A 13,536-nucleotide genomic window follows, 5' to 3' on the forward strand; every position below is an offset into this window, starting at 1 on the left:
ATTAATGTAATTTTGTTTTCGACTTTTGGCCCATAGTCTCCAAAATTAGATCTAAATAAAAGTTTAGAAATCACACACCATTCTCTCGAAAACATGCCATATGGCTAAATTTTTTGACAACATATTTCCTTTATATCAGGAAATGGTGAATTATTGCACAAGTTCCAAAACATAGAATTTTGACTAGTTTTACGGTTGAATGTAAGCACCAAAAAACATCTAAACGTGATAAGAATATTGCTCCTATCTTCTGATTAAGGTTGTCAACGTGCTGGCTTACATTCTATTATTGAACCATTCCTTTTGTTATCCAACCTACTTAATTGATTCTTAATCAAATTTTCTTTGATTATAAAGTAAAGTAACAATCTTTCAACAAAAAATGAAAAAAGTAAAGTGACAATCTTTCAATAAAGAAAAAAAAAAAATAGTTAATTCCTATATGGCCCCCTACTTTGTGACCAGCTTCCTTTATGGCCCCCTATTTTCAGGTAAATGTCATTACTACCCTTCTTAATAATAAATTTAAAACATTAAAAAAAAAAAATTTCCACCTCACCCCTCTCTCTCTCCACCTCATCTCTCCCTACACCTCACCCCTCTCTCTCTCTCTCCAATTCACCTCTCTCTCTCTCCAACTCACCTCTCTCTCTCTCCAACTCACCTCTCTCTCTCCAACTCACCCCTTTCTTCTCCGGCAAGGTGGCCGGCCGGAAAATTCTCCGGCCGGCCACCTTCAAACCTAAAAAAAAAAAAAAAAGTTCTCTCTCCTCTCTCTCTCTAAATTTTTTTTTTTTTTTAAATCTCACAACTCTCTCTCTCTAAAACTCCGGCGAAGGGGGTTTTCCTTCGCCGGAGCACGGCAGACCTTTAAAGGTCTGGCGTGAACAGACCAGATCGGTCTGTTCACGGCTCCGGCGAAGGGAAACCCCCTTCGCCGGAGTTTTTAGAGAGAGAGAGAGATGAGAGGAAATTTTTTTTTTTTTTTTTTTTGGAGGTCGCCGGCCGGAAAATTTTCCGGCCGGCGACTATATTCGGAGAAGATGAAGGTGAGTTGGAGAGAGAGAGAGAGGAGTGAGTTGTGAAAAGAGAGAGGTGAGTTGTAGAGAGAGATGAGGTGGAGAGAGAGAGAGGGGTGAGTTGTAGAGAGAGATGAGGTGGAGAGAGAGAGGGGTGAGGTGGAAATAAGTTTTTTTAAATGTTTTAAATTTAGAATTAAGAAGGGTAGTATTGACATTTACTTGAAAATAGGGGGCCATATTTGAATTTACGAAAAAAAGGGGCCATAAAGGAAGCTGGTCACAAAGTAGGGGGCCATATAGGAATTAACTCAAAAAAATAAATAAATTAACAATCAATTATAGCCGGGTCCAAATCAATAACACTTGGGTAAGTTGATGTCAATTCCTACTTGTAATTTACTCATTTTAGATATTTTGTTGGATCTAAGTGAGACTTAATTTTTTTTTTTTTTTTTTTAATATTGGCTATAAAAGTCATTACAAAGACAATGATACGATGTGAGAAGCGCGATAATTGCCGAATTACTATTGGCCTAAAGTTCGATGAAATTAACAGCCTAAAAGCCTACAAAAACTTTATTTATACCCAAGTTTTAATATTCTTGGATTTACATTTCCATGAAATCGAACGTGTGACCTCCGCATTGAAGAGGAGATGCGCTTACCAACTGGACCACCAATTGTTGGCTAAGTGAGACTTGAATTCAGACCTAAACACATGTTAGATGTTAACCACCACCTTAACCACGTTGTATATCTAACTTACCACAACTTTAGAGGTGGCGCATCGCACTGCTGAATTCCATCTGTGACGCAACAAGAGAGAAAATATTCAACTATCTCGTTCTAATTTGTGAATCTTGTCCATCTATGTAACTCCGCCGACATCCGGCAACGAGAATAGGTAGGCATTCTAAATTAAATCACATTCTTAATCTAGTCCGTTGAGTGAGATGTTGATTTTTATATGAAATGAATTTTTTGTTACAGCAAAAGAGCAGTAGAAAAATAAAAAAAAGACCAAACTAGGAAAAGACAAAAGAATATTGAAGAGTGAGAAAGAGAGGAAGAGAAAGAACAAAATTTAGTAGAAAGTCTTATCATTGTCATCCTACTAAATATCTCTTTCTCTAGACTTCCAACAATTCTAACAACATCAACCAACAAGCTAACAAACCTCTCTCTCTCTCCAGCTTTACTTCTCAGTTTCCCCAACTACTCTCTCTCTCTCTACATTTATCTCAAAGTTGTAGTTGAAATTAGTTGACTTTTGATAAATGCAGTCAATGTTTCTGAAATTCTGATTACCCAATGGAGTTGGAGAAGAGAAGAATCAGTTTCCAATGATATTTTCTGGTTAGTGATTATGGGTTTTCAGTTTTTTGACTTTTTCATTCGTGGGTATGGAAATAAATGGAAGAAAGTTGTGATTATTTGCAAGATTTTGAGGTTGTCAATTTATATGATTTAGTTCTGTTTGGTAATTGATGATTTGGGTTGTTTAGAATTGGATCAGAAACAGATGACATTTTAATTGAATTTCATACAAAATTAGAAGAATTATTTACCAATATTCAACTTCAGGATTTTATGATTGAATTAGGGTTGTTAATATTCAACTTCAGGATTCTCATGAATTGGGTAATAAATTGGGAAAGTTATCTTCAAAAACTCAAATCTACTCAATATCTTCTCTTGTTCATGAATTTGGGTTGTCAATTTTGTTCAATCTATGTTCTTCAATTATAGTTTTAAAGAAACATATTATATTCTCTTTTCTTTGTTTTGATTATCATATTGGATCTTGTTGATTGTGTTTTTAATTCTTGATCTTAATCTCCTCAATTCACATGTTCTAACTTTCATTCTTTAATAGTTTGGTTCTTTGGGAAAAAATAAAGTTTGCTAAGACTTGGAAATTAGTCTAAAAGGCTAATTCGTGTCTTTCATTTTGCATCTGTTTTTTCTTCCATCTTTACGCGGATTCATTGCCTTTGATATATTGGATAGATTCGATCATTACGGTAATTTTCTTCAAGATGCAGGATCATGAGACTAAGCTTCTATTCCCGATGCTTATATGGTTTTCGGGTTTTGGTATTTAACAGGTACTAAGATGTTCTCGTTCATATAGTGGCGGGCTACGACTCTGATAAGGCCTAGATGTGACATATACCCGGAATGGATGTTTTGGAAGCTTAGATTCAAATAGATGGGAGGATTATTCCATCTCTTTGACTTTCATCAGTCTAGCACATCTCGAAAGCTATCAAGTAAAAAGAGAGACAATGACGGTAAGCCTCAATTTTCTTATGTTTTTCATTTGTATTTGTGGATTCAAGAGATTTTGCTAAGTGACATGTGATCTAAACAAATTCCTAGTTTCTCCTAGAAACAAACGTTTGTTCGGGTGATAAAAAATCCGTCACTCAATAGTCATAACAATGAGGAAAATGTGAAAAACTTCCGTTAAGTTGATTTACTACTAGAATTTCTCACTTTCTTAGCTTGAATCTCAAACTTTTTTGTTTAATTGGTTCATTTTTAGGCCTGGAAGCTCCTCGAAATAGCTTGGAGTTATCAATTGAAGAATCGCAGTGTTACAATTGCTTCGGTGACAACGTACCCGTAATCCATCCTCTTGTTTTCTATGATTATAGCTATCTTAATAATCCCCCATTTTATCTGTTCTTTACTTTTTTGCCGAGTTCAAGTAGGTGTTTTCCAACCCATTTTTAGCAACATCTAATTGTCTTTGAATCTCCAGTATGCATTTCAGGTAACATCAAATTCCTCGAAAGACGCCTCATATCCAGTTGGAGCTCCGGTGAAGGAGTTGGTTTTCGAGGAGATACCAAAAGAAACGGAACCCAAACGTAAAGTACCCAGCGTTATAGCCCGTTTGATGGGAATGGATATGATACCGCTTGAAACGAAACCTTCAAGCGCCTTAATCGAGAAAAGAAGCGAGATGATAAGGCACGAACGAGACTCTTCAGTCCGACGTAGCCCGCTTGGTTTAAAACAGTCGAAGCAGACAGAAAATAGCGTGCTTTCTCATAGTCCAGAAAGAGATTTTGACAAATCTAGACGCGAAAAAAAGAATGGGAAACCAAAGCCTCGACCTCATCCTCAAGAAGAAGAACTACAAAAGTTCAAAAAAGATTTTGAAGCTTGGCAAGCTGCAAGAGTTTGGGAAAACTCGAAGATTACCAATCCGGGTAATATTCCTAGACGATGGCTTGCCCAAGAACATCTCAACAAGGAAAAAATGGCTTTTTATTCAGATCCTAAGAAGGTCACAGCATTTGAAAAGCCAATAGAACTTGAGAAGCATAAGTTGAAATCAAGCTCAACTGAGGAAACTTTTTCACGATTGGGTAGAAAGGAGGTGTGTCAAGATTACCAACAAGGACGGGTAGCTTTCAGAAGTAGTAACTTTGAGCAGGTCACCTTGATGAACCATGTCGAGAAACTGGAAAAAGCCAACGTGCCGACTAGGATAGTTATCTTAAAGCCTGGTCCTGATAAGACATTTGGGAGTGAAGAGTCTTGGACTGGTTCATCTGAAATTATGGAACAAGAAGGTAGTATCAAAGATTTTCTTGAGGAAGTAAAGGAAAGATTAAGATTCGAAATCCAAGGGAAGACGACTAGTCCAAAAAGGGATATTATTGTCCGAGGTAGTGGGATTGAGACCCCATTTAGCGAAAAACCATTGAAACAAAAACAAATTGTTCGTCATATATCAAAACGGGCTAGAGAAAGTGTTACTAGGGACATTGGAATGGATTTGTTTCGAACAGAATCAATGAGATCATATGCTAGTGAAGTTCAAGTTAATGGCCCAGACTCCCCAGACTTCATCAGCCGAGACGCCAGAAGAAGCTTGTCAGAGAGACTGAGTAATGTCTTAAATCCAGAACCGCTCGAAAATATTCGGACTACGGATGCAGATAGTTTGATTTCCATGATGAATAATGACGAGAGTAGATTAAGTCCGTCGGGAAATATATTAAGAGATGGGCTTGAAACGAAAAGCCTATCGTTTAGATATGGGATCAAGACGGACGAAAATTCCCCAAGGAACCTCGTAAGATCTTTATCTGCCCCAATATCAGGAACTTCATTTGGAAAGCGTCTATTGGAGGATCAGCATATTCTAAACGGGACTAATTTCACCAGGAGGAAGCATGAAACCACTGAAAACGTTCCAATTGGAGCGAGAAAAACCAAGAAAGAGAGATTTAATTTCAAAGGAAAAGTTTCAAATTTAAGACATAGTCTCAGTTTCAAAGGTAGATTTTTTGGCCGAAAGATTCAATCAGTAGATGAACTAGAGAGTAACGATTCCAATTTCGTGAAGGATATCATGAGTGACCCAACGGTCCCGAGGAACCTGAGAAATGATCTGGTAAGAGTCTGAATGCTACCTCATTTATGGTTAAGTTAATCGTCTGTAAATAATGGTGTTTGTTTTCTATGGTCTTACAGGATAATTTCACTGAGGTGCCTCCTAGTCCTGCGTCAATTTGCAATACTCCTCGAGACGAGTATTGTAGGACTTGGGACCAACCAAGCCCAGTTTCTACACTAGACATTCCTTCGATAGAAGAGCAAACTGTACCCAATGTTTTCAGTGATATCAGCTCCAATCTTAATGGTAAGAAACACTTCATCGAGGAAATGAACTTATCATCTTTATCAAATTTAATGCTTCCATTTTGTTATAAGACACAGTTTTTCACCACGAAATTATGATCGGTTCACATTTTATGGTAGCTCGGTTCTCAAACCCGTTTACTTCTTAGATGCATTCGGGTTAGTAGTTCTCGTCGATTATTGGAAGTTTGGAACCACTCTTACCTACCAAATATATCAAGTTTTAGAAGAAAGCCTTTTATGATAGCCATGGTTGCTCTTTTTCCTCAGATTTTACTCTCATATCTTCGATATTTCCTCGCCCGTTTCCGTTTCTCTAGTTGATTATTACCCTATCCCAACCACTACTACCTACCAAAGAAAGATCCCACACACCAAAAAAAACTGGAATTATCTTAGTTATTCAATGTATGTTACTTTTTCGGTTGGGAAGGTGTTTTCTTTCGTTTTCTGTCATCTTCTCTACCGGTTTGTGTTTAAACCTTTCTGTATTTTCGTTCGTTCATTTTCTATTATATTCCGTCATTCTTTGCCTAATCCTCAAAGAAAAAGATCCCCAGATTAGGTTCTTCACTATCAATATTTACTATATTTATATGATTAAGAGAATAAACACCCTTTCAAGAACACCATGTACTTAAGTTAGTTCGATTATAGGTTGGTATATGGTATTTTTATGACAATATACTTCATTATTGAACAGAGCTCAGAAATCAGATGAACAAACTAAGTGGCGAGCATTCCGAGGAAATGCCTATCGAAGAGGAGCTCCAAGAAAATGGGATGGTTGATTTAGAGGACGAAACAGAAGCTTATATACGAGACATCCTTGTAGTTTCCGGGCTATATGATGGATCCTCGGATTGTTCCTTTCCAAGATGGGATTCAAATTCTAAACCAATACCAAACTGGGTACTCGAGAAAGTTGAAGAATCTTATGATAAAAGAACGGAGGAAAATACAACGGAAGATCAAAGAGATTGGAATAAGGAAGATCATAAGGTACTATTTGAATTGTTAAATGAAGTTCTTTTAACCATACTAGTACCTTCAAAAACCATGTCTAAATTCAAAAGAAAGATTTTCGGGTCGGGCAAGATTCCACCACCACGAGGAAAGAAATTATTAGATATTGTATGGCGAACGATATACATGTATGTCTATCCGGAATGTGAGGATGGTTATTATTATTATTCATTAGATGCCATGGTTTCTCGCGATTTAGAAACGATTCCTTGGTTAAGTTTGATTGATGATGAGGTTAATGTTGTTGGAAAAGAAATAGAGACTTGGATTCTTAGGGACTTAATTGGGGAAATTGTGAAGGATTTATTGTTATAACTATAATTAAGGATTTAGGATAATTTGTTAGATTGTTGATAGGAGGAAGGGGAATAAATTTTTGTACATGATGATCAATATTTGTTGTTGTTTTTTTGTTTCACTTTTCAACTTGTGTTGGAAGTAGGAGAGTTGGGTTGAAATTCTTAAGAAATTACTTGGCTGACACAAATGAAATGTACATTGATCCTCTTTTTCTTAGTTTGTAAACAAGTTCTTGTTCTCTGTTTGGGTAGTCAGATTTTGAGTTGTTTTGTGTACATTTTCTTTTTCATGGAGGAAATTCTTCATCGCTACCGGGGTAAAGTACATATTCATCTTACCGTCCCTAGCCTTTTTAGTTTTTCAATAAACCTACATCTTTTTTTTTTGTTTGTTGAAAGAATAAACCTACATCTTCTCTACAAATGTTTCTTCTCCTTTTAGAAATGTAAGAAAATAAATCACAATTTCTAAATGTAATCTCCTCACCAATGTACCATTTAAAGTCTTCTACGATTAAACAATTATATACTATTTATATACTGTACACATCGGGAAATTTGACCTAAACTACATAAAAAATTTAAATTTTAGTTAAAAAAAGATCTGTCAATTTTTTTTTAGTCTTCACCTCCCTAAGTATTTTTTAATTTGCAACAGCTTTACAACGCCTCGCGACAGCTTTGCAGCGCCTCGCGACAACTTTGCAACGCCTTGCGACAACTTTACAACTGCTTTGCAATAGTTTTGGAGTGCCTTGCAACACCTTACAACAACTTTGCAACGGCTTGCGACACTTTTGTAAAAAATATTGAGTTTTTACCAAACAAAATACAAATATCTGGGTTTTTCGCAAAAAATACAATATTTGAGTTTATAACAAAAAAATTTCTTGTCTTTTTAACTAAAAAAAGTTTAAAATTGGGTCTTCGGTCCAATAATTTCCTGATAAATATCACTGGCCCATTTACTGGACGCATATATCCTCATGTTGCAATTCAATTTGTATTACTATAGACGTATCAATCATCAAGATTAACATGAATATCGACATAAGTTTCATTTGTCATGATCACTTGACTCGTTTTATTGTAGTAAAAACTTTTTCATCTAGAGCTCGAACGATTGAAGAAAGTGAAGCAAAAGCTATTCTAATGAGCATTCAATGGGCAACAGACAATCAATACAAGAACATCAATATTGAAAGTGATAACCAGAAGCTTTTATATCACCTTAAAGATGCAAAAAGCAAAGTGCAATGCCAATCCCTCTATCACATTCAAAAGATAAGGAACTTACCTCGTTTTCATCACATTACCTTCGACTATATCAACCGATCGCAGAATACTCCAACAGACAAACTAGCAAAAAATAAAATTTGAAATGATGTTCCATCTTTAATTTTTCATTTATATTGTAATAAAACTCTGATTTGTTAATGTTATTGGTAGCCTTTCAAAAAAAAAAAAAAAAAATGACCTACCAAAGTATTATTGCCGCCCCCCAAACCAAAATTTGGAGAAAGAATGTGAGGAAAGAAGCTGATAACACTTTTGGGTGTGTGTTTAAAACTTCCCAACACTAACCCACCAAAGTTACCCAACGTGGCATATTATGGTGTAACAAATACGCAGGTTAATATTCTAATGAGAAACACCCTAACTTCCGTTATGACGGAGTACTTGAACCGCGCCCAATAGAAAAGGGTGAGTCCGGTGAAGAAGGCTTCGGTCGTCTTCTTTCTCAGGAAAACCAATTTCCCACCTTCATCTCTCCCTCTTTCTCTCTCTCAACACACCCATATCCACTTTCTCTCTCTACTTCTAAGAAGACCCATTGTTTGTTCAATTCTTTGTAATTGTTTCTGGTACTTTTGGATCTGGACATGTAACTCGAACACGAAATGAAAGTCTGAAAGATGAGCTTCAAATGAATCTCTCTCTCTCTTCATTTCACAACTGAATTTGGGTAAGTCTCTATTTTCTTCCCCACTCTTCTGACTTTCTAGTTTAATGTTTCCTTCAATGGGTTTGGGTTTTGGGGTATTAGGGTTTTGGTTGTTATTTGTGGAGTTCTGTGTGAATTTGACTGTATAGTTTATTTATGTCAAACAAACTATTAGTCACCCATTGATAAAACCCTAGTTTATAATTCTTTAAATCTAACATAAATTAGCTAACTTGTTGGTAATGTATTTGGGTGAGAAAAGTACAAAAAGTTGTGTTTAATGGAGTGTTTGTATATGAACCATAGGAAGTATATATTGACGTATATTGCATGAGAAAATTCCAACTATTAATTCAGTCATGTTTTCTATTCCGATTTTATCATTCTCAAAGTGAAAAAAATGATTTGTTTTACCACCAAACATTTTTGAATTAAGTTATGATATTATGGTACGAAAAATGTAATTTATAATATATAGAACCTTATGTTTCTGTTGGAAACTCAACTATTTTCGGCTTGAAATCTTGGTTGGGGAGGTAAAGAACCTGATCATTATATGGTGTTGTAAAATTAAGACTTTCTTATGCCTTCCAAGGAATATCTTCTCAGAGGCCAGAGCAGGAATGTAGCACCAAACGATAACCTGATCATTATCTAGACTTTCTCAGAACCACCCGTACTTATACTATCGCAAAGTACTAACTCTTTTGCGCGCGCACACACACACACACAAATCGGCCACGTACGCCTTGACTCTTCGGTGGCTTCTTGCCTTGAGGCGTACGCCTTTTCCATACTCAACAAAATGCAGATATGTACTTTGTGATGCGTACATCAAGGTGTCCGAGGCGTACGCCTCACCAAGTGGCTATTTTTTTTGAGAAAATGAATTCTACACGTTTCTCCATAGTTTTCTTTTCAGTCTCTCGTCTTCTTATGGGATTCTTAAATGAAAAAGTCAGCATATATAATGCTTTTGTTCCTTTTGAGGGGTTTGGATTTTATGCTAGTCTGTGACATTTTAAACATCGCTACCTTTGGTTAATAAACACCTAAGACTTTAGATTATAATAGCAAGTAAAAAAGACTGTGCTATGTTATCTTTCTATACAATTGGTGATTTGAAAATAATAAATTAATGTACGCCTTTTGCGTGTCGAGGCGTATGCCTCAAGGCGCCGTTTCGCATCTTAGGAGCCTACCGCCTTGAGGTGGAAACGTTTTTTAAAACATTGTGTATATATTTACCTTAGCTATCCTTAGTTTTTGAGGTTTTCAAGGACTCATATCACCGATAAAATTAGGGTATGGTGGATGTAATTTAGCTGACACACTATGATATCTAGATGCTTGAGGGAACAAACCTTCTGTACCTCATGAAATTGGATGGTTTCTTTAATTTTTCTGTAGGTCTAATCCATTAGGTTTCAATGGCAAGTAACAATAACTCTATGAGGAACGTCGGGGTTCCTTCTGGGTTGGGTAATACAGGATCAGTTTCGTCTATGGCCATGGGACAACCCTCTCATTTTCTCCCTCAGGGGCAATCTCAAGCACCAGGTCAAGGTCAATTTCAGACCCCTCTTCGGTCCCAAGTCCAATCACAAGTTTTTGCTCAGGCCCAAGCGCACCAAGCTCAGTTACAGGCTCAAGCGCAAGCCCAGTTTCAAGCTCAATTACAGGCTCAAGCGCAAGCTCAGGCCCTTTCGCAGACCCAAAACCCTAGTATGGGGCATCTTGGTGCTTCATCTCCCTCTCTCTCAACGCCAGGTACAGCAAACATCAAACGGTTTGCTCAGAAACCTCCTCCGCGTCCTGCTGGGCTCACCGCTACTGGATCAGCTTCTCCATTTAGAACTATGGAACTAACACCCGCTGCACGTAGAAAGAAGCGTATGGTTCCAGAGAAACAGTTACCAGATAGGGTGGCAGCTCTTCTGCCCGAGTCTGCTCTCTATACGCAGATGCTCGAATTTGAGGCTCGAGTTGATGCTGCTCTGACAAGAAAGAAAATTGACATCCAGGAATCTGTTAAACATCCTCCCTGTATCCAAAAGACCCTCAGAATCTATGTTTTCAACACATTCGCTAATCAAACACGGACCATCCCGGAGAAGCAAAACTCTGAACAGCCTTCTTGGTCACTGAAGATTATTGGCAGGATCTTAGAAGACGGGGTGGATCCAGACTCTGCTGCCGTTCTGCAGAAACAGAGCTCATTATATCCCAAATTCGCTGCCTTTTTCAAGAGAGTTGTTATATCCTTGGACCCGACACTGTATCCTGAAAATCCAAAGATTGTATGGGAGAATGCTCGGTCACCAGTCCCCCAGGAGGGCTTTGAGGTTAAAAGGAAAGGGGATAAGGAGTTCACTGTGAACATTCGTCTGGAAATGAATTATGTTCCTGAAAAATTTAAGCTTTCGCCAGCATTGACGGAGGTTCTCGGGATTGAGGTTGAAACTCGTCCTAGAGTCATAGCTGGAATTTGGAACTATGTCAAAGCCAGAAAACTGCAGAACCCAAATGAGACTTCTTGCTTTTCCTGTGATTTGCCCCTTCGGAAAGTTTTTGGTGAAGACAAGGTGAAGTTTTCTGCAGTCTCGCAGAAGATCTCACAGCATTTATCGCCTCCTCAACCTATACATTTGGAGCACAAAATAAAGCTATCGGGAAACAATCCAGCTGGGACTGCCTGCTATGATGTGCTGGTGGATATTCCCCTTCCTTTGCAAAAAGAGATGTCTGCTTTCTTGGCCAACAGTGAGAAACATAAAGAGATCGATACATGTGAAGAAGCAATTTGTGCTGCTATAAAGAAGATCCACGAACATCGCCGAAGAAGGGCCTTCTTTCTTGGGTTTAGTCAATCTCCTGTTGAGTTCATTAATGCTCTTATATCTTCTCAAAGTAAAGACCTGAAGTCGGTATCTGGGGAAGCAAGTCGTAGTGCCGAAAAAGAACGGCGTGCTGAATTTTACAACCAAGCATGGTATACCCCTTTTTTATTTACTTGCTTATTTATATTCGATACGTATAATTAGCATGTCTTCTCTTCACTTTGGTGGTACCGAATACTTCAGTCGTGGAGGAGCACCTTCATATGTAATAGTCTGAATAAATGCCAACTCTCAGTGTTGTCTTTCTTGTTTTACTAATCATCCTTTTTTCTGAACATTAATAGGGTTGAAGATGCTGTAATTCGGTATCTCAATCGAAAACCAGCTGCAGGGAGTGAAGGTCCTGGAAGTACATGAATTGGCAGCAATTTCCTGGTAATCCTCATTAGCAAGCATGATTATGATGCTTGGTTATCCGGTTAAATTACTTCTTAAAGGTGTTTATTATACTTGTAATTCTCATATTGTAGTTCAGAAACTTAGATTATGGTTCAATGTTTTCTATTGTTTTTATTATCCTTCTAGAATTATAAACTAGACCTAAAAAGAGAGATATGAATCTGTTGTAGTCTGGTCTTTCTGAATATACTTGTGAAATGTTCAGGATAAGTAGAAGTTCAGGATGAATCCCAACTTTGTCTTTCAAATTTCATTACTTCAGGTGTCTTCGTGTTGATATCTGCTACAGGGGGTTCGCATTCATGGAAAGTAAACACAGAGAAATTCTTCTTTACCTTATAATTTCACTCAGAGTCTGACTCAAAGCTGATTTCTCACCTTCCTGACCATATATTGATAGCTTGCACGTCACTTCATTCATGATCAATCAGAACGCCGCAGAACTTAGAAGTAACAAAGGATTTCACAAAAAGATAACAGTCTTGGTTTAGAAAACTTCATTACGAAGTGAAACTAAGCAACCATGGGTTTATTATCAAAACAACAGCGATCTCAAAATTCTTTAGCTGAAAATACGGAGGTGGTGTTTTTAAAGAAAATCGAAAGCTTGGTTTGTTTGGATGTTTACTTTTTAGGGGTTTAGTCGTTCATCAACTGTTACAACTAAATTAATAGAAATGAACTACATTCAAGTCAATAATTTTCATAATAAGAAAGAAAAAGAAAAGGAGCAAGGTACCTCTTGAGATTACTGCAAATATCAATATATCTAATTAGCAATCAGATATTTTCTATTTTTTCTCATTCTGAAAATATCCTTACCTATTGAAACTCACTCCCTCTACGAACGCCCTGAAATTTTAGGGTCCGTTGCTCCGCTTAAAGGGTTTCCCATTTCACTATCAATAGCTCCAAGAGTTTAGTATCATTATTTAATAAATATATGATTTTATTCTTGTTGGTTTTATTTAGCTCTAGTATTTAGTTAGGGTTATTACTCTTCCCAATCAATTATGTACTTCTTTTCCTTTTATTAGATGTATTCTTCTCCTTTTATTATCGATGGGACGAGTACATTCTTTTGATCTTCCTTTTTACTCGTGAAGTTTTGATCTCACTGATTCATGAATGGGACTTAGAAAGCACTTCAGCGATCCATTACCAATATCCAACCAGCAAAAGATAAGCAGCAGCAGCAACCTGCACCAACACCTTTGCAGCTTCAAATTCTTGCATGTATTCGATCAAGGAGTTGGAACTCCTAGTAAACAGAAGAACAAAGA

At 37.1% G+C, this 13,536-nt stretch overlaps 2 protein-coding genes across 9 annotated transcripts; both read left to right on the forward strand.

Annotated features, from left to right (window-relative positions):
* Positions 1-1,965: 1,965 nt before the first annotated feature.
* LOC147566015 (uncharacterized) lies at positions 1,966-7,250 on the forward strand. 8 transcript variants are annotated; one of them, XM_086652481.1, is made up of 6 exons: positions 1,966-2,378; positions 3,131-3,316; positions 3,571-3,650; positions 3,790-5,436; positions 5,517-5,685; positions 6,388-7,250. In XM_086652481.1, exons 2-6 carry the CDS (start codon positions 3,235-3,237, stop codon positions 7,023-7,025), a joined length of 2,616 nt encoding a protein of 871 aa, XP_086508607.1. In that variant the 5' UTR covers positions 1,966-2,378; positions 3,131-3,234; the 3' UTR covers positions 7,026-7,250. The 8 variants fall into 8 exon arrangements, with proteins under 8 accessions (XP_086508607.1, XP_086508609.1, XP_086508612.1 ...); XM_086652483.1 differs by having other exon boundaries at positions 2,041-2,378; positions 3,571-3,644; XM_086652486.1 differs by having other exon boundaries at positions 2,063-2,378; positions 3,802-5,436.
* A 1,233-nt stretch (positions 7,251-8,483) lies between these two features.
* On the forward strand, positions 8,484-12,506 carry LOC147566016 (SWI/SNF complex component SNF12 homolog). The gene is made up of 3 exons (XM_086652492.1): positions 8,484-8,975; positions 10,365-11,946; positions 12,139-12,506. Exons 2-3 carry the CDS (start codon positions 10,385-10,387, stop codon positions 12,209-12,211), a joined length of 1,635 nt encoding a protein of 544 aa, XP_086508618.1. The 5' UTR covers positions 8,484-8,975; positions 10,365-10,384; the 3' UTR covers positions 12,212-12,506.
* Positions 12,507-13,536: the final 1,030 nt, after the last annotated feature.

The sequence above is a fragment of the Eschscholzia californica genome, unplaced genomic scaffold (genome assembly GCF_041429995.1).
Source record: "Eschscholzia californica isolate CP2 unplaced genomic scaffold, dmEscCali1.0.p SCAF_1, whole genome shotgun sequence".
In the NCBI taxonomy this organism is placed as follows: domain Eukaryota; kingdom Viridiplantae; phylum Streptophyta; class Magnoliopsida; order Ranunculales; family Papaveraceae; genus Eschscholzia; species Eschscholzia californica.